The 25,341-nt window shown below is 35.1% G+C and overlaps 1 protein-coding gene across 1 annotated transcript in view; it reads left to right on the top strand.

The window, feature by feature from the left end:
• The window catches only part of DDX4 (DEAD-box helicase 4), a 67,688-nt gene extending 46,066 nt beyond the window's left edge, over positions 1 to 21,622 (top strand). Inside the window, exons 14-22 of the mRNA XM_012457299.2 lie at positions 402 to 554; positions 1,727 to 1,881; positions 4,683 to 4,812; positions 6,498 to 6,664; positions 8,779 to 8,924; positions 18,486 to 18,585; positions 19,728 to 19,998; positions 20,145 to 20,255; positions 21,395 to 21,622. Of these exons, the coding sequence (XP_012312722.1) occupies positions 402 to 554; positions 1,727 to 1,881; positions 4,683 to 4,812; positions 6,498 to 6,664; positions 8,779 to 8,924; positions 18,486 to 18,585; positions 19,728 to 19,998; positions 20,145 to 20,255; positions 21,395 to 21,481 (1,320 nt within the window). The 3' untranslated portion in view covers positions 21,482 to 21,622. The remainder of the gene's footprint in view (positions 1 to 401; positions 555 to 1,726; positions 1,882 to 4,682; positions 4,813 to 6,497; positions 6,665 to 8,778; positions 8,925 to 18,485; positions 18,586 to 19,727; positions 19,999 to 20,144; positions 20,256 to 21,394) is intronic.
• The last annotated feature ends 3,719 nt before the right edge of the window (positions 21,623 to 25,341 follow it).

Raw genomic sequence — 25,341 nt, forward strand, 5'->3', positions numbered from 1 at the left:
ATTAAAAAAAATATTTTTCCTAGAGAGTCAAGATGTTTCCCCAAGATTGTGAGAAAGTGTGTCTTAGGGCAGTGATTTTTCTGAGGGGGAACCCTCTGTCTCCTGTTGATAATTATACTTAGAACAACCCATTTTACTGAGCAGACTTCTTCATACCTCATAGGTTTCAAGGGGGCAGGAAAAATGTTTTTAAAACCACTGTTTGTGGGAGATACTTCCTGATTCTGTCAAATCATACTATAATATACAGGCTTTGAATATTTACTTTTGAATGGGGACATGTTAGTAAAGTAGTATATAAAGTAGAATTAACAGAAATTGAAACTAGCTTGAATGAAGTATGCTTATAAATGATCTGCATATGATATATAGAATGTAATCACTGCTTTTTTTTTTTTCAGACTTTTGAAGAAGCTCATCTCTGTCAGACACTGAATAACAACATTGCTAAAGCTGGTTATACTAAGCTTACTCCTGTGCAAAAATACAGTATTCCTATCATACTTGCAGGACGAGATTTGATGGCTTGTGCTCAAACAGGGTCTGGGAAGACTGTAAGTCTTTCCCCACGTGTCCAAACTGTTAGGTTTTTGAGCTTTGATTCTTCCTAAGTAACTTGACTTTCTTCTTTTGAGTAGAAGGTTTGTAGATGATTTCAGTGACCTGTAATAAGTATTGATGGTTTTGCTTCTAATTTTTACTAGGATTTGTGTACTTCTGAAGAAAGAATTCTGAACTATTTCTAGGGTAGTGTTGCAGTCCGTAGATGTTTAATCTAAGTATGCAGCTCTTTCTGAAACAGGGTGGTATCTAAAAGTGACTGAAAGTCAAAGCAGAGATTATAAAACAGTAAGAGAGGGAGAAAGTAATTTCTGTAATATAGCTGGTATGCTCTTGGAGTCAAAAGATAAAGAATGAAAAAGTTACATGCATTGTACGTGATTCCTTAGTATTAAGTGACCTCAGGTTATGCTAATTATAAAAGAAGTCTGATGAGACCAGGTTGGTTTTAGGACTAATCTGGGAGATTTGTGTGTTAATTAAGACTCTGAGATGAGACTATTATTTCTAAGGTCATAGAGTCCATGAGGTCATACTATTTTAGGCTTAATCATCTTTTGTAATAGAATTGTGGGGAAAAATAGGTATTGTATAGCAGCTGATGAGAGTGTTAAACATGGTTTTGGAGATGGATTTTAGCAAGTGTCTTATTTGCTTAAATGAGAAAACTATAGCACAGAATTTCGGTTGCCAGATGTAACTTCAGTAAGGGTAATGTGTTCAGTAACACAAATGATGATTTCCAAGATTTTACTCTGTGGACCACTTTTGTCATCCATTCGGAGTGATAATTTTATTATGACCTCAAAAGGACTAACTTAGAGTAATTGCTCACTGTAATGATTTGCAGCAATTACATCTATTATTTTCCTCTACAAATAGGACAATGATATTGATCTATTTAGAATTCATGGGTATGCTTTTAAAAATACACTAAAAATTTGATAGGATAGATTAATTTTATCAAATTTTATATTGTATAATATGAGCATAAAGACCTAAAGGTTAAGAACAGATTAAAATGAAAGTTGTTTTTGTTTCTCATCTTAAATTTAGCAGTAACATGGAAGTAGAGTCTAAAGGCCATAAGGACATGAGGATTAGCTTTCCATAGGGATAAAAGTGATGTGCTATAAATTTGTAACCTAGGCAACTTAACTTCTAGGCAGCTTTTCTCCTACCAATTTTGGCTCAAATGATGCGTGATGGAGTAACTGCCAGTCGTTTTAAAGAGTTGCAGGAACCAGAGTGTATTATTGTAGCACCAACTCGAGAATTGGTCAACCAGATTTATTTGGAAGCCAGAAAATTTTCTTTTGGGTAAGTACGTCAGAATGCTACTCAGGAAATAGGAAATAGTTTTTTCTTTAGAGACTTTCTTCCCTTCACTTTTGGGAAGTACTTAGTAATAATGCACTCTTGTTATTTTTAGCATTACTTAAAGTATATATATATATATATATTTTTTTTTTTTTTTGAGACGGAGTTTTGCTCTTGTTACCCAGGCTGGAGTGCAATGGCGCGATCTCGGCTCACCGCAACCTCTGCCTCCTGGGTTCAGGCAATTCTCCTGCCTCAGCCTCCTAAGTAGCTGGGATTACAGGCACGAGCCACTGTGCCCAGCTAATTTTTTTTGTATTTTTAGTAGAGACGGGGTTTCACCATGTTGACCAGGATGGTCTCGATCTTTTGACCTCGTGATCCACCCGCCTTGGCCTCTCAAAGTGCTGGGATTACAGGTGTGAGCCACCGCGCCCGGCCAAAGTATATTTTTTCATTATCCTGTTTATGGAATCCTTTTTATCTTTAAAAAGAAGTAGGCTTATTAAAAATTAGGTTAATAGGTTGGACTTTGGTGGCTCATGTCTATAATCCCAGTGCTTTGTGAGGCCCAGGCAGGAGGACTGCTTGAGGCCAGGAGTTTGAGACCAGCCAGGGTAACATGGTGAGACCACGTCTCTACAAAAAATAAAGTAACTATCCAGCACGTGGTGGTGCACACCTGTTGTCCTAGGAGATTGAGATAGGATTGCTTGAGTCCAGGAGTTTGAGGCTGCAGTAAGCTGTGATTGCAACGCCACACTCTCCCTGTCTCTAAAAAAGTAAAATTTTAATTTAAAAAGCAGTAATACTAGAAGTGGAAAATAGTGAACATACTGGTGTTATTTCTTGGTAGTTTTTAATGTGTATTTAGAAAGGAACTTAGGGTATTCTAATAATTTTATATTCTTTTACATATAACTTTATAATACAGAAAATGCTTATTGCATAATAAGACCTGATTTTTAATGGCTTTAAAATTGCCCATGTGGATACATTTTATTTCTCTATTCTGAGGCATTTAGGTTCTTTCTAACCTGGGGCTATTGTAAACAAAATTGCAGCGTACATCTTGCTACATAGTTTTTCTGTTTTGGCTGGATATGGTGGCTTACACCTGTAATCCTAGCATTTTGGGTGGCCAAGATAGAGAGTTTGAGACCAGCCTGGGAAACAAGGCAAAAACCCATCTCTAGAAAAAAAAAAAAAAAATTAGCCAGGTGTGGTGGTGCACCCCTGTAGTCCCAGCTACTCAGGAGCCTGAGAGATGGGAGGATTACCTGAGCCTAGGAGGTCAAGGCTGCAGTGAGCTGTGATTGTGCCACTGCACTCCAGCCTAGGTGAGAGTGAGACCCTGACTCAAAAAAAAATCTTCTGTTTTAAGTATTTTTTAGATTTTTTTTTAGAGTTTTATCAATTTTAATGTTAAAGAGCAGGAACTTATTTTAAAGCTTGCAATTAATGTATATTTGTGCCTGCAGTGTATCAGAAGTCCAATATCAATATACCCTTTGCCAACATTTAGTTATTGCTGATTAACAAATTCCCTTAAAAGATAGTTGCTTACAATAATAAACATTTACTATCTCACCATTTTGGGGGCTTAGGAATTGGGGAACAGCTTGGTTTAGTTGGGTCCTTCTGAGTTAAGAGTCTTTTATGAGACTGTAGGCAAGATGTCAGCCAGGATTGCAGTCATCTGAAGGCTTCACTGGATCTTTCCATAGGGATGCATAATTATCCATTAAATGGCACTGGTTACCCCTGATTGAGTGATCAGTAAGAACAAAGAGGAGGCCGTAATAGCTTTTATGAAATAATCCCAAAAGTCACACATTGTCATTCTGCCGCATTCTCTTTGTAAGAAGCAAGTCATTAATTTTGACCCCACTCAGGGAGTGGCTATTATAATTTATTGGAACTAGTGCAAAATTGAAAGTGCAGGGTCCTTGTTGTACAATTATTACTAATTGGCAGAGCATTAAATGAAGCACAGGGTTCTTCTGAACTTGGGACCCTATGTGACTGGGCAGGTTGAACAATCATGTGGCCAGCCTTGCCCACACTGAAGGGGAAAGGTAGAATCCATATTTGAAGGAAGGAATATATCGAAGAATTTGTATATGTATGTTAAAACCACCACAGGTGATTTCATCTTTTTCTATGCTTGTTAAAATCACTTTAATATCTTTTGGTAAAACATGTGGATTGTGTAGTTCAGTGTTTATATCTTGCTAATCCTTATGTACTATATTGCTTTCAGTGTTTTAAATAAAGTAAAAGATCTCAGAACTTATCCATATAACCAGACACCACCTGTTCCCCCAAAACTATTGAAATTTTTTAAAAAATCAAGTAAAAGATCACATTTTTTTTTTTTTTTTTTTTAAGTTGGAGACTTGCTGTCTTGCCCAGGCCAGAGTACAGTGGTGGGATCTTGGTCACTACAACCTCCGCCTCTTGGGTTCAAGTGATTCTCCTGCCTCAGCCACCAGAGTAGCTGGTATTACAGGTGCATGCTACCACACCTGGCCAATTTTTTATATTTTTAGTAGAGACAAGATTTCACCATGTTGACCAGGCTGGTCTAACTCCTGACCACAGGTGATCCACCCACCTTGGCCTCCCCAAAGTACTGGTGGTATTACAGGCATGAGCCACCATGCCTGGCCAGAATTTAATGTTTTTTAGATAGTTGAATGTTTTTTCTTTCTTTTTGGGTTTTGTTTTATATCTTGTCAGAAACAGATGCCTAGTTTTTTAAGTAACTAGAAAATGACATTTAGTTTTCTTCTTAATAGGACTTGTGTAAGAGCTGTTGTTATATATGGAGGAACCCAGCTGGGGCATTCAATTCGACAAATAGTACAAGGCTGTAATATATTATGTGCTACTCCTGGAAGACTGATGGATATCATAGGCAAAGAAAAGGTATGCCTTATAGGAATAACAAAGTTGTGAGATTGATACTTTTTTTTGATACGGGAAAAGGAAAGAATGAGGTAAAGACAGGTGTATTTACTAGAGCACCATTTATGTGTTAGCCTCCATCACATTCTTTGAATTCGTTCTTATATAATTCTCAAGATAATCTCCACAGGAATAGTGTTTTTATTTTATACTTGGAAAAACAAACTCAATGAGATTATGTAACTTATTTTAAAAATCCCTCAGTTAGCTCTAGGAGGTATAGAGCTAATGTTAGAATCTGGGTCTGATTCCAGAAATACATATTTTATATCCCACTATGCTGGGGTAAAAATGCAGTTAATAACTTTTTATCTGATTTCATACACATCTTGGGGAAATAGTTTTCTCCTGTAAGAAACCCATTGTGACATCAATAATTCTATCTCCTGTGTAAGCATGGGAGTAATATCAACCAGGATTGTTAATTTTCTAAATCTAAAAAGATTTAAGGGCCATGTACTTATTTAAAATTTCATATACCATATTTTTACATCTCTAAATCAGTACTTTCAGTTCACCTTAATGAACCAGATTTGCTTTTTATTTTATTTTTGAGATGGAGTTTCGCTCTTGTTACCCAGGCTGGAGTGCAATGGCGTGATCTCGGCTCACTGTAATCTCTGCCTCCTGGGTTCAAGCAATTCTTCTGCCTCAGCTTCCTGAGTAGCTGGGATTACAGGCATATGCTCCCGGCTAATTTTTTTTGTATTTTTAGTAGAGATGGGGTTTCTCCATGTTGGCCAGGCTGATCTCAAACTCCTGACCCTCAGGTGATCCATCTGCCTCAACCTCCCAAAGTGCTGGGATTACAGGTGTGAGCCACCTTGCCCGGCCCAGATTTGCTTTTTAAAAGCTTTTCAAAGGGTCCTTCTGAGTTAAGAGTCTCTTTAATCTCTCTGGGTTACTAAAAAAAAAAAAGTTATTTCTGCATAAATGCACCTTTCTTAGTATACTTTAAAAAATGACCCAGAGATATATACCTTACTTTCTTGCTAAACATCTTCATAGTGGTACCAAAATCCACGTTGCAAATGTGTTATTCTATTTATAGTAATAGATGTTCATGCAAAGGTAAGAGAAGGTTCCTGATCTGAGTGATTAGAGAATGGAGAATTTACTAAGGATTTGAAGAGGTTAGAAAAAAATTTACCAGCTAGAAAATATTAGAATATGTCATGCTGTTAGGATATTTTCGTACATTAGAGTCTAACTTTATCAAGTAATGTAATCTAGATCTGTACTGTCCAACACAGTAACCACTAGTCATGTGTAGCAATTTTAAAGAATGATCAAATTAAAAATTCAGTTCCACAGTCACAGTAGCCACATTTCAAGTGCTTAATAGCTAGCTACCTTTGGCTAGTGACTAACATGTTAAACAGTGCAGATAATAGAACTTCTAAGTAATTGCAGAAAGTTTTATTGCACAGTGTTGATCTAGATTTTTGGTTTATTTTAGACTTAATTTTAAAAATGCTTTATAACAAAATTGAACTGAAATATGCAGTAATATTATCTAAGAATAACAATTCTCATTTTATACACTGATTTCTAGTCTTTGTTCTTAACAGTATTTTAACAGAATTGTGGAGAGTAGTTTAAACTAATATGAATTTTCTGTTTTACCTTTGAAAATATCCTTCAAGATTGGTCTCAAACAGATCAAATACTTAGTTTTGGATGAAGCTGATCGCATGTTGGATATGGGGTTTGGACCAGAAATGAAGAAGTTAATTTCTTGCCCAGGAATGCCATCAAAGGAACAGCGCCAAACCCTTATGTTCAGTGCAACTTTTCCAGAGGAAATTCAGAGGTTAAGTTTGTTTCTTAAAAATAATTTGGTTATATACATACTTTTATCAAAGTGGAAGCAATGTGAATATTCTATTTTTAGAGATTTGTCTTTAAGATTTTAATATAGGTAGTTTAAAAAAAAAAGATATATTTCTAAAATGTTTACCACATTTTCCATTGTTTCTTACCTTTATTCCTGGCTTTGAATTAGCATCACATCTTTTTTTAAAAAGAGACTGTGTGTGTGTGTGTGTGTGTGTGTGTGTGTGTGTGTGTGTGCATAGAACCCAGCTAGGGTTTAATAAGTGCTTACTAAATGAACTAAATGAAGTTGTTTTTATTGTTGTGCCACCTTTTCAAACCTAAATGTATAGAATTGGGAGAACTGGGCCTTTGGTAGAAAATTCATATACCAATTATTGGCAGATATTTGAGGATCATGTTATATACCATGTGGTCTAGTGAACTCAGAGATGAAGATGACACATCCCTACTGGAATGGTGACTCTTTTTCCTGTCAGCCCCTTGTCTCAAGGAGCCAGAAGTACCCAGGCAACAGCAGAAGCTTATACAGATGGTCCAATGGTTCAACCTAGAATTTTAAGATTTTTCGACTTTATGATGGTTTATCATAGGTATTAATTGCGTTTTTGACTTAAGATATTTTGGACTTACAATAGCTTTATTAGGATGTAACCCTTTTGTAAGTTGGGGACCATCTGTAATTCAGCAGGACTCTTGCTGTTTTCTCTAGTGGAACTGTTTTCTTTTTGGGAACCAAGACCTCAAAACCTGTAGAACATAAAGTTGGAGGACAGGAAGGGCTGGGAAGTATAGATTTCCCAAGTGGGTCATTGGAAGTGATGCTAGGTGGGCCAGTATTGCTTGCTCTCCTGGATTTCCAGAGTCATGTACCATATATAGATCTTTGATTTGAAAAATTACTGTGTCGTGTTGGATGATGTCCTGTCTTCTTAAAGAGTTGCCTCAAAACTGGCCCTTGAACGTTCTTTCTGCAGACTGTTCCAAAGTTCTCTCGGGTTGGCAGCTTCTGAGTGGTACAGTATATATTACTTGTGAATCCTATGGTAATGGGCCTATCCCAACACCTCTTTTGCCTTAAAGTTGGTCTCCTGGTTTGATAGAACATTATATGGGATCTTGTGCTAGTATATCAAATGTTCCGCAAGCCCTTGAATAGTGGTTCTGGCTATTGATTTAATTTTATATGATAAATCTTTGTGTAAAGTTAGCAAGAGTTCTTTATTGGGGAAAAATATAACTCATAAGACAGCACTAGGTCAATTTGCAGGATAATTTTCTTTCTTAGTGGTACATAAAACAATCATTTCTCAAGAATTCAATAGTATCTTCAATTGGAGATGCGGTATTTGCATTCCCACCATCTGCTTTGGTAACTGTCTAATTAGCAGCCATGTTTGTATGTGATCTAAAGCAAGACTTCTCAGTTGCATGCTGATAGTGAGTTAACTGTGTGTCAAGATATTGATAACCTTTGGGGCAGGTACACCCATCTTGATTCCACTATGTTGCTGGGCCTTTTGTCTCATCTCACTTGTTTTGCCCAATTGTGCTATACAAGTACTACCTTCTGTGTGTGTCATGACAGAGCACTGACCTAAGATCTGGTTTGTTTGAAATTATTCATTTGAAGTAGAGTAATTTAACAGGTAATATTTTCAGAAAACAACTAATAATAGTATTCATAAAAGCAATGAGTGGAGAATAGAATTTGTGCCTGAGGCTTACATTTCAGTTTTTACTAAAAAATAATTCCTGCTTATTACAATTTATTTCTTTTAGTTCATGCTTTTTATTAGGGTTATACACATATTTTATATAGGTTTACATGGATAGCAAATCCACTTGAAATTACAGTATCTATACTTTGACAAACTCTTCACTAGTAGTTACATATATTGCAAAAGTGTAATATTTTATACTGATCTTTCAAAATATTACTGGGGTGATACAAGTAACCAACCATCTTGTTATAGCTGTTATTATCTGCTGTCTGATTAATATTGAGATAAAACCTGCATGAATTCAGTGGATATTATGAATACTAATGAAGAGGATGGTAAGTTAAAGAATAATCTTTCGTTTTTCAAGGTTGGCTGCAGAATTTTTAAAGTCGAATTATTTGTTTGTTGCTGTTGGACAAGTGGGTGGAGCATGTAGAGATGTTCAGCAGACTGTTCTCCAAGTTGGCCAGTTCTCAAAAAGAGAAAAACTTGTTGAAATTCTACGAAACATAGGTATCTTACATTGATACTCTTTTTGGTCATGATTTCAACTTTTTTTTAATGAATAATTTTTAAAAATTACCAAAGAATTATAATAATGTTTGTTTTAATTGTTCTCTTTTAATGTTTATTTTTAATAAGTTTAATTGTTCTTTCTCTAAAGCTCTTTTATAAGAAGTTTTATGATTCAGTTTTATATGTAAATTATATAAAAATATGGTCCTTTCTCCTCCATCAAGTTTGAAAATAGGAAGGATTTGAGACTTTATTCCAGCAGAAGTATATCTATTTTTTTGTTTTAGAAAACTAGAAAGGCTTTGTAGTGATGCATATTTATATCACACTATTATTCCATCAAAAGCAGATTGTTTTTGTTTGTGGTTCCTAGTTCTTGCTTCCTAAGGCTTCCCAAGTTCATAGATTTGAATAATTTTAGAGCTAAAAGAGACTTAAGATCTAGTTCTGTTCCTTCACAATATCTGTGGGAAATCTTTTTCTTCTCTACCCCACCCCAATCAATTTTTATTTTTATTTTATTATTTTTTTAAAGGCAAGGTCTCACTTTGTTGCCTGACTTGAAATATAATTGTGTAGTTATAGCTCACTGCAGCCTCAAACTCCTGGCCTCAAGCAATCCTCCCACCTCAGCTTTCCAAGTAGGTAGGACTATAGGAATGCACCACCATGCCTGGCTGGCTGGTTGGCTTGCTCATGTATGTATGTATGTACGTATGTATGTAGAGATAGGTTTCCCACTACTGACCAGGCTGGTCTTGAACTGTTGGCCTCAGTCCTCCATCTTGTCCTCCCAAAGTGCTGAGGTTACAGCCATGAGCCACCATACTCACCCCAATTTTTATTTTTATTATTATTATTTTTTTGAGACAGGGCCTTGCTTTATCACTAAGGCCAGAGTGCAGTAGCATGACCACGGATCACTCAGCTTCAACCTCCCAGGCCCAAGCAATCATCCCATGTAAGTCTCCTGAGTAGCTGGCTGTGTACCACCATGCCCAGCTAATTTTTTAGGTTTTGTAGATATGGGGTTTTCACCATGTTGCCCAGGCTGGTCTTGAACTCCTGGGCTCAAGTGATCTACCCACTTTGGCCTCCCAAAGTGCTGGGATTACAGGTGTAAGCTGCCATGCCTGGCCCAATTTTTATTTTTGAAGTCATGTTTTTTTTTAATTTGGTTCTTTAAGATAGCCTTATTTTGAGACTAGAAACAAAAATTTTAATACCTTCATTTTAATACCTTCTTATTACCTCACAGTCTAGGTTTACTTATATGTTACACTTTCTCCATCTACACTCTCCATTTTAGTACTTCTGTTTCAGCTTGAATGTCAGTGTTGAGATGGAGGAATGTGAAGACGGTACATCAGCTAATTTCCAATAATGAGCAAAAAGGAAAAAATGGAAAGATGACTTAAAAAGCACTTATAGGCTTCTGGTCTTTAGTTTGTGCTGAGTTTTATGAGAACTTTTAAAACCAAATACTTATCTTGAGTTTGAGAAATTTTATTAGTTGACTTAATCAAATGTTTCTTAATATACACTATCAGCATATAAAGATAATAATAGCTATGGGCCACATACTGTTCTGATTATTGTACATGTGTTAGCTCATTTAATTCCCAAAACAACCTTATGAAGTAGATTTTGTCATGATCCCCATTTTAGGGATGAAGAAACAAATAGAGGGAGGTCACATAACTTGCCCACTATAAATTGAAGCTGCTAATGCAGAAGAAAGGAGCACTATATGGTTTTGCTGAAGTTAGAACATATTTCTAATATAGTCACCTTAAGATTTGATTTTTATTTTTTATTTTTTTGAGATTGAATCTCACTGTGTCTCCAGGGCTAGAGTGCAGTGGTGTCATGGCAGCTCACTGCAACCTTTGCCTCCTGGGTTCAAGCAGTTCTCCTGCCTCAGCATCCCGAGTAGCTGGGATTACAGGTGCCTGCCACTATGCCCAGCTAATTTTTTGTATGTTTAGTAGAGACGGGGTCTCACCATGTTGGCCAGGCTGATCTTGATCTCCTGACCTTGTGATTTGCCCACTGCAGCTTCCCAAAGTGCCAGGATTACAGGCGTGAGACAGCACGCCTGGCCAAGATTTTTCTATATAAGAGCTTATGGGATAAAGTTTATTTTGCAAATAATCCAGAAGGAGAGAGTTTTTCAGAAGTGCTGGTTTGCCCTTGAGAAAAGATCAATGTATTATATGTGAGCACTATTGATATAATTTTGTATTATTTAAGCTGCTAAATATTTTTTTTGGTTTAGGGTTCATAGTTGGTATCTTTTTAATTTTGCATGTAATATCCATCCAGTATACCCTCAAATTATACAAATTTTTGTTCATATAATTTATCTCCTTTTCTACTCTTTCACTTAATAATGCTCTTTTTTTCCTTTTTCCAAATACATTATTTGGCTATAGTAATGTATTTCCTTTAAATACGTTACTATAGCCAAACTGCCTTTTTCATAATTTTAAGTCAACAGGGATGAAAGAATTTATTGACCTCTTTAATTACCAAAGGAACCAGTAAGATGTTACAGCTAGTCAAAAAGAGAATTCAAAGAATACACGTATGTTTAGGCTAAGCTTGTCCAACCCACAGGCCACATGGAGGCCAGGATAGCTTTGAATGTGGTGCAACGTAAATTTGTAACCTTTCTTAAAACATGATGAGATTTTTTTTTTTTTTTTTTTTTTTTTTGTGATTAGAAAATTTTTTTTTTTAGCTCATCAGTTTTTGGGAGTGTTTAGCTCATCAGTTATTGGGAGTGTTGGTGTATTTTATGTGTGGCCCAAGACAATTCTCCTTCTGATGTGGCCTAGGGAAGCCAAAGATTGGACACCTCTGGTTTAGGTGATTAGGAGTGCTAAAATTAATTTACAGATAGATGTAAAACTGGTCATTATTCAAATGCAATGATCAATTACATTTCAGGGGAAAACTATTTGCATTTTTGTTGAGAATCATTGGCACTGCTATCAGCTGCAACAGTTATGAAAAAGACTATAGAAGGCACAAAGAGTGTGCTTAGACAGTAGTCTTTTTTGCTTACTTCAAATTCTTCTATAATTTTTTCTGATAGCCTGTATCTACCTCATGACCATAATAATCTCAGGGATTAGTCTTGAACACAAGAAGTTTGGTCTTAAGTTTGGCTTGCTTATTTGCATGGGTACAGCAAGATTGTTCATTAACAATATAGGCCTCCTTCAGTTTGTTTTGCAAATCTAGAGCTGTACAGTATTGACAGTTACCGAAGTCACAAAATTAACTTTTGTCTGGAAGTTTTAACAAGGAATGTCAGATTGAACTTTAACAATACTTTATTATTTTTTATCTAAGAGATAGGAAACTAAGTCTCAGAAACACTCTCCACTAGATTTCACCTGCAATACCTATAAATTGGAATGAATCTCACTCTACTAAAGGTCTCCTAGATTTCCTGTGGTTCCTGTCCTGTCAGGAAGTGGATGGCCAGCCTTAAAATCTCCCAGACTGGGCCATGTCAGCCAAGCACCAGACCTCCATATAAGCTGGCCTTCATAGGCATTGGTTCCATATAGAAAGCCAACCTTTGTTCCTTAAAAAAAGTATCTGATCCTACCTATCATGCCATTTTCAAATATAAAATCCAGGTGAGATCTTAGTTGCACAGTTAACTTGTCCACTTATATCTTGGTAAAAGGAGGCAGACATTCTTATTTAACTGCTGAAGATAACTACACTACCATGAAAAAGTAAGGAGACTTAGGTAAGAAATCTGAATTTGGGTTGAGATGGGGTATCAGAGAGATGTGAGATTAAATATGATTTTAGACTATTTCATTTTAGTTTACAAAGGCAGAGTCAACAAAATGTGTAGATTACAGCTAGCTTAAGAGGAAAAAAGGCTTCTTCATATCTCCAGAAAATAGAATATTAAAATAATATTAACAATATTGCAAACAAATAACCACAGAGATTTTCTCCATCAGCTCATTCAGTCCTTATGTAATTCTTATTTCATTGTATATTAGGGATCTGCTTGCATGATTCTGTTTCTAGAAGGACTAGTCCTAGAAATCTCCCTCAGTCCAGTGATACAGTCTAAAAGTTGTCAGAGCAGTTAACTTTAGAACCTTCTACCCAAGACTCTATTCTCTGAAGTATTAATAGTTCTTTACAGGGCTTGGAGTCTGTCCTTAAGGACACAGACTCTGATCTATAGTTTACAGCACAGCCTTTGGCAAGCATCTAAATAAAACAAAAGCTGTCTGAAGATGACAGATTTAATGACCATGGTAAATTAGTTACTGGTAATTGATAAATATTGAGGGTTTGAGGAGGGTTCATAATAAGAATAATGCTACTGATAATTTTTTTTCTGTGACATGCAAAATAAAAGTAATAAAACCATTCAAAAAATTAGGCAAAAAATCTGATTAAGCCTATTTTCAAAGAAGTAACCTGATTTATGAAAATGGGCAGACATAATTTTCCATATCAAGAGTATAAAGTAAATAGATTTAGCAGTATAATTATGAAAATTATTTTTACCTCGGAGATCTCTTTAAAGGATCTTGGAGACTCCGGGAAAGATTTACTTTGTCATAAAGTGTCAGTTTGTTCCAGAACGTCGAAAAAGCCCAATGAAAGACAAAATGGGAACTGAGTTCAACTGTAGATGTAGAATAGGATCCAGGCATTTATATTTTTACAAAATGCCATACGTAAGTCTGGCATACATCCCTAGTGAAGAACCACTGGAAAAGATGCTAGATTCTAGTTAGGAAAGAAGTAAAGTTGTAGACGTTTTAAAAAGTGAATTTATGACTGGCAGCACTATACTGTTGCATCAGGCAGCGTACCTTCAGGATTTTGATAAATATAGGGAAACTCTATAGAATTACTTTATAGAGTTTTGAACAATGTTTCTCCTTAGGGTAAAAACATACTATGGAAGGTGAGGGAATTTACAAATCATCAGGGACTCCCAAAAAGTATATATTAAAAAAAAATACAGGTCGAGTATCTCTTATCCAAAATGCTTGAGACGAGAAGTATTTCAAATTTGTATAAACTTTTGAAATATCTGCAATATGTTTATCAGTTGATCATCTCTAATACAAAATGCCGAAATGCTCCAGTGAGCATTTCCTTTGAGCATTATGTCACTACCCAAAACGTTTGGGATTTTGGATTTTCGAATTAGGAATACTTAACCTCTATTAACATTTTACCTGTTCTCTTTAATCTTGGAACACTGTAGTCTTTTCTGTTTGACAACTCTTACCGTACAGCTCTTAAATAGTAATACATTAAAAAAGCATAATCATTTCTAGACTCTTTTATCAGGTGAAATAATAAACATTTGTACTTTTCTGGGGCTCTCTGACAAATCTCAAAAGTTTTCTAGGTAGATATCTTCTTCTAAATTTATAATTTGAGCTTAAAAGACAATAGGAGTTGTCAGAGGAGAGCTGAATATTTGATTAGTGTAGGCTTCATGGGTATCAGACAAACTATTTGGTTATCAATTTAATTGAAGTGACAATAAAACATTTAGAAGTAAAGATAGAAATTAACATGGTTGTAAAGAACCACAGCTCTTTCATAAATAGGGAACCTTTTCTCTTTAGTCTTTTTTTTTTTTTTTAAACAATCAGACAAGATAAAGCCAACAGAATCTCAGCTATCTAGGCTGATTACAAGGAAAGCAAAGAATAACTTTTTGTCCAGTATAATGGCTCTGAGGAAAAAAAAAAACTCTTCATATTGTAAGTGAAAGCATTAAACAGCAAATCGAGAAAGTAATTCCATCCAAATTGAGTGAACTTTGCTAAAAATTAACACCTTTTATAGCTTATTTTGACCCAAGTGTTATAAATCAAAGCAGGTAAAATTCAGTTTCCAAGTTTTATCTTTCATTGTACTTTTTCAACGTTCTGGAACAAACTGACATTTTAGGACAAAATGTGTCTCTCCCAGTTTCTCTAAGATCATCTAATGGGATCTGTGAGGTAAAAACAGTTTTCATAATTATACTAAAAATTATTTATTTTAATATGCAAATATTGTTCAAATAAGTAAAGATTATCTTGGTGTTAATTTTTGATATGGTAAATATCAAAACACACAAGAAAAACTCTAGGATTGTTAATGTTTTATGACTTTAAAGGTGGTACAGACCAAAATGTTTGAAAGCCACCAAACTACTTTTTTTCCTTGAAAAACAAAAGCAATTACAGTTTGTATTTCTGTCACTAATATTCCTAGCATAGTTGTTTAATATATAATTAACCACTTATATTAATTTTATCTTTTAATCATAGTAACTTCTATTTCATAAAGGAAACTGGGAGCAGGGAGGTGGGAAACTGAGAGATGTCATACATGAGCATTGTTTGCTGTTTTAAGTTGCCTGAGGATTTTGGAAATTATCTTTAAGATGATATTTTTAAAAACATAAATACTATTGAATAAATGACTGAATTTAGTTGAACACAGGTTTTCATTTTCATACTCCTAAATATCATGAAGGAATAATACTAGCTTATTTGGCTGGTAAACTTCTATACATTAGGAAAAACAAACCCAAGTAGAATAAGTGTTTATGTTAAACTTAACACTGATAATAGGGAAAAAAAGGTTTTTTTAAACCAAAAGTATGAGTCTCATTTACCAAAGATTTCACTTAATTAGGTCAACTTGGATTCTTAAAATGTTTCTGATTAATTCTTGTAAGTTTTTCAAAAGTTTAATACAGTTTGAAGTATATTTTTTATAAGTTTAATACAGTCTAAAGTATTACAAGTTCAATTTCTTTATTTTCTGAGATTTTAGGAATATTTACCTCTATAACATTTCTTTTATTCATCTCTATAAGCAAATTTGAATAGAGTTCCTTTAAAAGACTTTGTAATTTAATGTGTTAATGCTTCTTTAGGATATTAACATACTGATTACACATAATAAAGCCCTTTCTGAATTGCAGACACATAGATAACTTATAGCCTCAGTTCTGCCACTTCAGCCACAGGTCAAGAGTGAACACAAAAATACAAAAAATTACAATCAAGTAACTAAAGCTAGAATTCTTTAGATTCTTAGTTGATTTTGGCTCACAAGGGACAAATATAGACAGAGAATTAGACTAACAAAATTGATTTCCCCATCATTTCTCACCCAACAGAGATTATCAGATAGTCTTACCATAAAACTAAATTTGCAGTCATTGCTGCCACCAGTAGAAAATAGCTTAATTGTCTGACCTAGAACAAATACAAAATTAGTACAGAAAAAACTGAGAAATAGAATCAGCAGAGTTAAATTTTTATTGCTACTTGCAGTTCACACTGGGAAGCAAAGACAAGACAAGACCAGGGCTTGAGGTGCTTAGCAGTGCTAGGTACCTAGGCTCTGTCAGATGAATCAGTTTTAGCCTTAGGCATCTTGTTGCATGGCCTCTGGAACTGTTGAAACATAATTTTTATTAAACATAAAATCATCACTCTGAAATAAATATAAAATGACCATGATTCAAAGATTTAACTCATTTATTATGGGAACTAGTTACCATTTTGATTTTGCTACTTGGTCATCTAATAGATATCTGAGACTTAAATATCATCTCTAAATGATTTTTTTCTTGTAGTCTTCCTATATCAGTTAATGTTAGTTCCATTCTTCTAGTTGCTCAAACAAAATCTTGGAGTCATTCTTAATTTCTTTCTCAAACTGTACATCTCATCTATTAGCAAAATCATCTTGGTTCTACCATCAAAATATATGTTGAATCCTTTAAATGCTCAGTTAAAACAAAGTTCAGATCATGTCACTTCTCTGCTGAAAACCTCATGTTTTCCCTTCTCAGAGTAAAAATGTTCTTTCAGGAGCATTCAAGGCCCTATATGATACTGCTTCTATTGCCTCTCTGACTTTATCTCCTACTGCTCTCCCTACTCCAGCCATACTTGGCTTGTTACTGTTCCTCATATGGGTAGACTTCTGCCTTATGGCCTTTTGTGTTGCCTCTGCTCAAGATGTAGAGGCCACACTGGGATCTCTTTTCTGTTTGATAAGTATAAGAACACTAATTTCTCAGACCCTTACACTTACCTTTCCCTCTCCCTTATAAGGCTCTTTTCCTAGATCTAACCTGCACAGTTCACTATCTTTATTCATATCTTTACTAAGATACCATCTAATTGGAGTATCTAAAGTAGGCCTGTCTAATAAGCCTATCTAAAGTAATTATCTCTGGACCCTTTATCTTGCTGATTTTTTCCTTTTTAGGACAGATGCATAATATTTATTTGCCACCCCATAGTGAGAGCAGGGCTTTTATTTCTCTGTTTCCAACAGAAAGAGTGACAAGCATCTAGTAGGCACTAAATATGAGCTGACAGAGAAATGGGGAGAGTGATTATGATTTTTATATCCTTTAAAGCTATAAATGATCTTTCTTCTCTTAAGATTTTATAGGGAAATTCCCTGTGTGGGAAAATCTCCGGCCTATGCTTGAATTTCTACCAGATAAGTATTTTAAGGAGTAAATAATTCCTTAAGACCCTGGGATAAGATTGTCATTTAATTTTTTAATATGTAAAATATTTTGGGAATGAAAGGATTTGAATTAGAGATAATGTTTGGAACACTGATTATATAAACAGCCCTGGGTCAGATACCACTATTGTAAACACCTCAGACAATCAAGGATGAATGAAAGATTGGATTATCTTGAGAGGTAGACATCAAAAGACATTTATAGAGAGAGGAAAATGGAGGGAAGGAAAGTACTGAGACAATTTTATGCTACTAAGGGTTAACAGGCAGATATGATTTACCTTTCTCTAAGGTTCTACTTCTTGTGTTGGCCTGGGAGGAAGAAGGGCAAACTAATTTTTTAAATCCCTAAACTAGGAAAACAGTCCTTGTATCTTTGACATCCATTCAGGAATTAGAGTCTCTTTCATATACCTGGCCTGGCTGTGGGTGCTGGTAATAAATACAGTGGATGGCTGGGCACGGTGGCTCACTCCTATGATCCTAGCACTTTGGGAGGCCGAGGTGGGTGAATCACTTGAGGTCAGGAGTTCAAGACCAGCCTGGCCAATATGGTGAAACCCCATCTCTACTAAATATACAAAAATTAGTCTGGGTGCAGTGGCTCACACCTCTAATCCCAGAACTTTGGGAGGCCAAGGTGAGTGGATCGCCTGAGCGCAGTAGTTCAAGACCAACCTGACCAACATGGAGAAACCCCGTTTCTACTAAAAATAAAAAATTAGCTGGGCATGGTGGTGCATGTCTGTAATCCCAGCTTCTTGGGAGGCTGAGGTAGGAGAACCGCTTGAACCCGGGAGGCAGAGGTTATGGTCAGCCGAGATCATGCCATTGCACTCCAGCCTGGGCAACAAGAGCGAAACTCCATCTAAAAAATAATAATAATAATAAATAAATACAATGGTGGACAAAGTTTCCTGTTCAAGCACTGCCTCCTACCTCTGCTTTATTTTTCATTTTTGAAGTTTGAATATTAATAGTTTTGTTGTCTTGTAGGTGATGAAAGAACTATGGTCTTTGTTGAAACTAAGAAAAAAGCAGATTTTATTGCAACTTTTCTTTGTCAAGAAAAAATATCAACTACAAGTATTCATGGGTGAGTAGATAAATATGATTTCCTATTAGGGGAATAACTTCTAATTGGTATTTAAGAAACATCAGTTTATATAACTAATATGATATAATCCTGGAATTGGGATTCAGAATTCTCTCAGATCTAAATTATTATTCTCCTTTATGTGAGGCAAAGGGTAATACCCAGGAGTACTAAACTATTATTTTTCATCTTCATTCTTAGTTTTTAGAATTAAGTAGTTGTGGTGGGTAAGATAAAGGTCTCCCTTAGATAGCCTCAACATAAGGAGTAGAAACTTCTCAAGAGATCTCACTTAAGGATCTCTGGCCCCTGATCAAGTTTTCCCTTTGCTAAATATAATCTTTCTTATGCCTTTTAAAAATTGGAGTGCTTTAAAATATCATATTAATACAGTTTTATTGGCACTTTATTAGTGGGTCCTAAAATATTAATCACATATATAGTGTTCTGAAATTATACTTTTAAAAATATTTTTTAAGCAAGCATTCTAATCAAGTAGTTGTATATTTTGTGTGAAGACTATAAAGCATAGAGAATATAATAGGATTTGATTTTTGTCAGAGTTGAGTTTATATTTTGGCTCAACATATTAGCTGTTACTTTACCTCATCTGCAAATGGGGATAATTTTTGCAACTCAAAGTATTACTGTAAGGAGTAAATAAAATGGTAGCTTGGAAGGAATTAGTATAGTACCTGTTATGTAAGAAGTCGTGGACATTAATGTTAAATGCTATTTTTTTCTTTTTTTTGAGACTGAATCTCGCCCTGTCTCCCAGGCTGGAGTGCAATGGCACGATCTCAGCTCACTGCAACCTCCGCCTCCTGGGTTTAAATGATTCTCCTGCCTCAGCCTCCCGAGTTGCTGGGATTACAGGTGTGCGTCACCATGCCCGGCTGAATTTTTGTATCTTTAGTAGTGACTGGGTTTCACCATATTGGCCAGGCTGGTCTCAAAACTCCTGACTTCAGGTGATCCGCCCACCTCAGCCTCCCAAAGTGATGGGATTACAGGCGTGAGTCACCACACCCGGCCAAATGCTATTCTTATGATTATTAAAAAGAAATTTGTATGTTGAACTTTAACGATTCACTTTAATGATTTTAAGAGTGGTCCTAATACATAGTTTCTTTTCTTTCAAGTGATCGGGAACAGAGAGAGCGGGAGCAAGCTCTTGGAGATTTTCGCAGTGGAAAGTGCCCAGTTCTTGTTGCTACTTCAGTAGCTGCCAGAGGGCTAGACATTGAAAATGTACAGCATGTTATCAATTTTGATCTTCCTTCTACCATTGACGAATATGTTCATCGAATTGGACGTACTGGTCGTTGTGGGAATACTGGCAGAGCAATTTCCTTTTTTGATCCTGAATCGGATAACCATTTAGCACAGCCTCTAGTAAAAGTATTATCAGATGTAAGTTAAACTTTTAAAACGGAATGGATAGTTTTCTTGAAAACTTTGTTGTTGAAAGTAGACATTTTATGCATATGTATATAACAAGTAAACTTTTCCAATCTTTAAGACTTTATGTTGCATATGAAGTCATTTTTTTTTTTAAGGCTCAACAGGATGTTCCTGCATGGCTGGAAGAAATTGCCTTTAGTACACACATTCCTGGCTTCAGTGGTAGTACACGAGGAAGTGTGTTTGCATCAGTTGATACTAGAAAGGTTAGTAGAAAGGAAAAATTCAGAACTTGGATTTCAGTTACTCTTTGTAAATGTTGTGCTTAATATTATGAAGTAACTATAATAATCAGGCCATTGTTTTCATGCCTAGAAGGTAGCTACTTTATTATTTCATTAACATTTTATGTATATACATATTTTTGGTTTTAAAGGTCAGGAATTAACTTTGAGATTTATACCCAAACAGTCTCCTTTCCCAGATTGTAAATTTTAATTGGGAATCTTCTAAACTTCTAATGGAATCATTTAATTTCTGAATTCTGACATTAGTGTAAAATACAGGACCTATTAGAATTAAAAGTCTTTTATTTTCTTTTTTTCTTTTTTCTTTTCTTTTTTTTTTTTTTTTTTTTGAGATAGTTTGTGGCTCTGTTGTCCAGGCTGGAGTGCAGTGGCATGATCTCAGCTCACTGCAACCTCTGCCTCCCAGGTTCAAGCAATTCTTGTGCCTCAGCCTCCAGTGTATCTGGGATTACAGGCATGCACCACCATGCTCAGCTGTTTTTTTGTACTTTTAATAGAGATGGGGTTTCACCATGTTGGCTAGGCTGGTCTTGAACTCCTGGCCTCAAGTGATCCACCTGCCTCAGCCTCCCAAATTACTGGGATTACAGGCATGAGCCACTGTGCCCAGCCACAAGGGTGCAAGTCTTTTTTGGTATGTCAGGTTTTTATAGGCAGCACCACTTTTATACAGAAACAGTAAGAATGTTAATTAAATATTTATGCTTACTCATTGAGTATAGTATATTAAGTTTTCCCCACTTGCCAAAACTGATGGCTTAAAAAATATTTTTCTTGAAACATTTTTTGCAATTTAGACTTCCTGGTTTGACATGAGCCTTTTTATCAAGTGAATCAGATTTAGTGAGAATGAAGTTCTTTGTATATTTAGGGAAGACATGGTAGATACCTTGAGTCCTTGCTCTCAGTCTAAGTGATGTAACTTTAAAGTTGTCATAAAATTAAATGTTTGTTTCTTTTCTTTTCTTTTCTTTCTTTCTCTTTCCTTTCTTTCTTTCTTTCTTTCTCTTTCTTTCTTTCTTCTCTCTCTCTCTCTCTCTCTGTCTCTCTCTGTCTCTCTCTCTCTCTCTTTCTTTCTTTCTTTTTTTTTTTTAAAGAACTACCAGGGCAAGAGCACTTTGAACACAGCTGGATTTTCTTCTTCACAAGTGCCCAATCCAGTAGATGATGAGTCATGGGATTAAAACTGAAACATCCTTCAAGTCTGTAGTTTTGATGCAGAGAAGAAAATAGTTTTTATTTTTGAGTTTTTTACAGAAGTGTAAAACCTGACATTCTCATAGCTCCTGTCCTTGTATTCTCTCTCCTACACTTAAAAAGAAATCCGTACTGACTAGTTATGTGAGATGCTAAAAGTTACAACATTGCAGTTACTGATACAAATGGTGTTAACTGGAAATATTAAAGCATTCTAAATGTCTTTCTTATTTCTGGTATATTCTTCAGGGGTTTAGATATGTTTAATGTTTAAATGCCAAGTCTTACTATAGAGTTTATTGATCTTATAAAACAAGTATCTAGGATATGATACACTTTCGGTTAAAAATTACTGGGTCTCATTTTTACTGGAGTCTTTAAGACAGTAGTGTGTCACTATAATGTGATAGCATGATCTTTAAGAAACAGTAGAAGACTTAAGCCTTTCAAAGTGATTTTGATTTTTAGATCATCAGATGTGTGATGAAAATGGTTAAATGTTTGTGACATGAGCGCTGTACTCAATGGCATAACAATGTTTGTTTTTATAATATACACTCTTTCCTTGAAATAAAGGAAGAAACACTTTTCCCTTAAGTTTTCCGTCAGCACTTTAAATTTTTCTTTGTTCCGTATCCTAGCCCCAACTCCTATATTTTTGAAACTTTTCATTTTTTGTGTGTCTTGTATAACCAATGTAGTGATCAAAGTTTCACATAAATTATATATGTATAATATACATTACTGCACAGATGTGGCAATGAAAATCAATCTTAGGACTCAAAGCCATTTATCAACAAAAAACAGTGCTGCTTACTCTTGCCGTAAGTTTTGATTCAGATCTTAAGATCGATGAAGGAAAGAGCCCTGTGTTTCTTCATTTTCCATTATATATCTTAAACTTACTATGCTGCTATGCCTAGAATATACGAAGTTCTAGAATATATGAAGTTCTTTTTTTTTTTGAGACGGAGTCTTGCTCTTATCAGCCAGGCTGGAGTACAATGGTGCAATCTTGGCTCACTGCAACCTCCGCCTCCTGTGTTCAAGCAGTTCTTCTGTTTTAGCCTCCCAAGTAGCTGGGACTACAGATGTGCACCACCATGCCTAAGTTTTATATTTTTGGTAGAGATGGACTTTCACCATGTTGGCCAGTCTGGTCTCGAACTCCTGACCTCATTTCACCATGTTGGCCAGGCTGGTCTCAAACTCCTCCTGACCTCATGATCCGCCCGCCTTGGCCTCTCAAAGTGCTAAGATTACAGGCATGAGCCACTGCACCTGGCCTGAAGTTCTTAATAAATTGTTAAATGAACGAACCCAAATGTTTAACACCCAATGAGTTGTAAATAATGGGGAGACAAAAATGATTGGTATTGTTACTGTTCACCTAAACAATCCAAAATGACACGTCCCTGATGTATATCTTGTTACAGGAATTTAGTTAATAAATGAGGCATCACATATGAAAAAGGAGGGCATATCAACAGATAGTGTTAGGATAACTGGATAGATGCCTACCTCATGCCATACTCAAAATTAACTTCATGTGAATTATGAAATATTAAAACTAAAATCTAAGTATTAACCCTTTGAAGGGTTGGCTTTAAGCTAAGGAACAGAAATCACAAAGGAAACAACAGATTTGATCACTAAAGGAAGGATTAGTTGCCTATATAAAAAAGTGAAAAGTAGAAAGGAAAGAATTACTGTGACCACAGTGATTATCAGTGTTCTTTATATGTGTTTATACCAGTAGAAGAACACAAAGAACATAGAAACTCAAAAAGGGAAGTTCAGTTAATAAAAATATAGGAAATATTTCACCTTTATTCTGTTATCTCACTTCTGGGAAAGGCTAAATGAATGAAGGTGTTTGCATTGTTACTTGCAATATTTGGTATGTCTTTTCATTTTCTAGTTTTGTTTAGGAAGAGTATAGGCCAGTCTTATTTTTTCATTGCCCTGATTCTTTTTATGTTTTTGCTTGATTTGTCAGATTACCATAATAGCATTACTGAATCAATATAAAAAAAGAAAGGGAATGTATCATATATCTGTCTACCACCATTACAGATGAACTGCAAATGTCCCTATGTTCAATTACTTTCCTCATTTCAAGGTATAGGTTTGAATAATTTCTTTAAAAATTATCAAAGTAACACACATAAATTAGAAAATAAAATGCTATAGAAGCATTTATAATGGAAAGCAATATTCTTCGGTTCCTCCCCTTCCAAATTGCCATTCCACATCCAACAATCATTTCTGTTCACTGCCATCATAAACAGGTTGAGTATCCCTTATCTGAAATGCTTGGGTCCAGAAATGTTTCAGATGTCAGATTTTTTTTTTGGATTTTGGAATATTTGCATAACATATAACGAGAGATCTTGGAGATGGGACCCAAGTCTAAACATGAAATTCATTTGTTTCATATATACCTCATATACAATCTGAAGATAATTTTTGATATTTTAAATAATTTTGTACATGAAACAAAGTTGCCAAAACTAAGGTGTCACTATCTTGGTCACCCATGTGGACAATCTGTGGTATCACATTGGTGCTCAACATTTCAGGTTTAGGAGCATTTGGGATTTTGAATTTTTGGATTAGGGATGCTCAACCTGTATTTTTATCTCACCAACTTGAGACATCTATTGACTTTAGATATGTAAAGATTTAACTCACGTCTCTGACTTACCTTAGAAGTATACTTTGTGAGATGATTTTAAAGGCAACTTTTCCTTTCCTCTGTTTGTCATCTGTAAACTGCACATTTACATTTCCCAAGTTAACATTTGCATTTTCTTCTATAACTGTAAGGTCTCCCTTGTTATATCCACAGGTTAATATTTAAATTTTAGTTTTAATATTTCATAATTCACATGAAGTTAATTTCATAATTCACATAAAGTCTCCCTTGTTATAGCCACAGGTTCTAAAATTGAAAATAGCCAGTGTGTATATAAATATTGTTCACTGGATGGGCCAATTAACACACAGTCTTGATTGCCTAATTTTATGACTTATGTGTTTGCAGGGAGAATAAGTGTCAAGGTTAAATGAAAACTGTACAAAGCCATTCCACATACTAGTTTGCTTTAAATTTGGATCACACTCTTTCAGCAATTTGTTTACCCTGTTTGTAGTGGTTTTGTTGTGTTGTTTTGCAGGGAGAATAAACATGCCTTTCTCATATTACCTTTCCAGGTTCAATGTTAATTTTCTTAAAAGATCCTAAAAGATATTGGTCGTCTTCAATTTCAGAATGATGAATGGGCCTTTTAATTTTGTGCAGCAGAGTGCTTTGGAGATTGTCTTTTTTTTTTTTTCCCTTTGGTCCCTAGGAGTGTTTTTTATATTTAATAATTTTTTCCCAAGTTTTCTCTGTTCTCTATTTTTGGAGCTTCTATTAGATTCTAGAACTGCTGAATTCTCTACTATATCTTTCCTGTTTTTTTCATCTTTTATATTCTATGGTTTTTTACTCTTAACCCTTTTACTAGCAATTGTTCTTAATTCTCCAGAGCTTGCTCACTCGCTCTATATATGTTTAAATGTTACTTAATAATAGTGAGTTTTGTGCTTCATTAGTACTTTTTAAATTCCTGGAATTTAACCTAAGAAACCATATATTATGTTGATCATTTGTTTTTCTGCTGCTTGGTGTCAGAAATCTTAAGCCTTGAACATTTTATAAGTTGTATGCATCTCAGTTTACAATGGTGTTACATCCCAATAAACTCACTGTAAGTTGAAAATATCAGCCAAAAATCCATTAAATACACCTAAACCTGCTGAACATCATAGCCTTAGCCTAACCTACCTTAAACGTGCTGAC

Source organism: Aotus nancymaae, unplaced genomic scaffold (genome assembly GCF_030222135.1).
Source record: "Aotus nancymaae isolate 86718 unplaced genomic scaffold, 86718_ANA_hifiasm-v0.15.2.pri h1tg000014l, whole genome shotgun sequence".
In the NCBI taxonomy this organism is placed as follows: Eukaryota; Metazoa; Chordata; class Mammalia; order Primates; family Aotidae; genus Aotus; species Aotus nancymaae.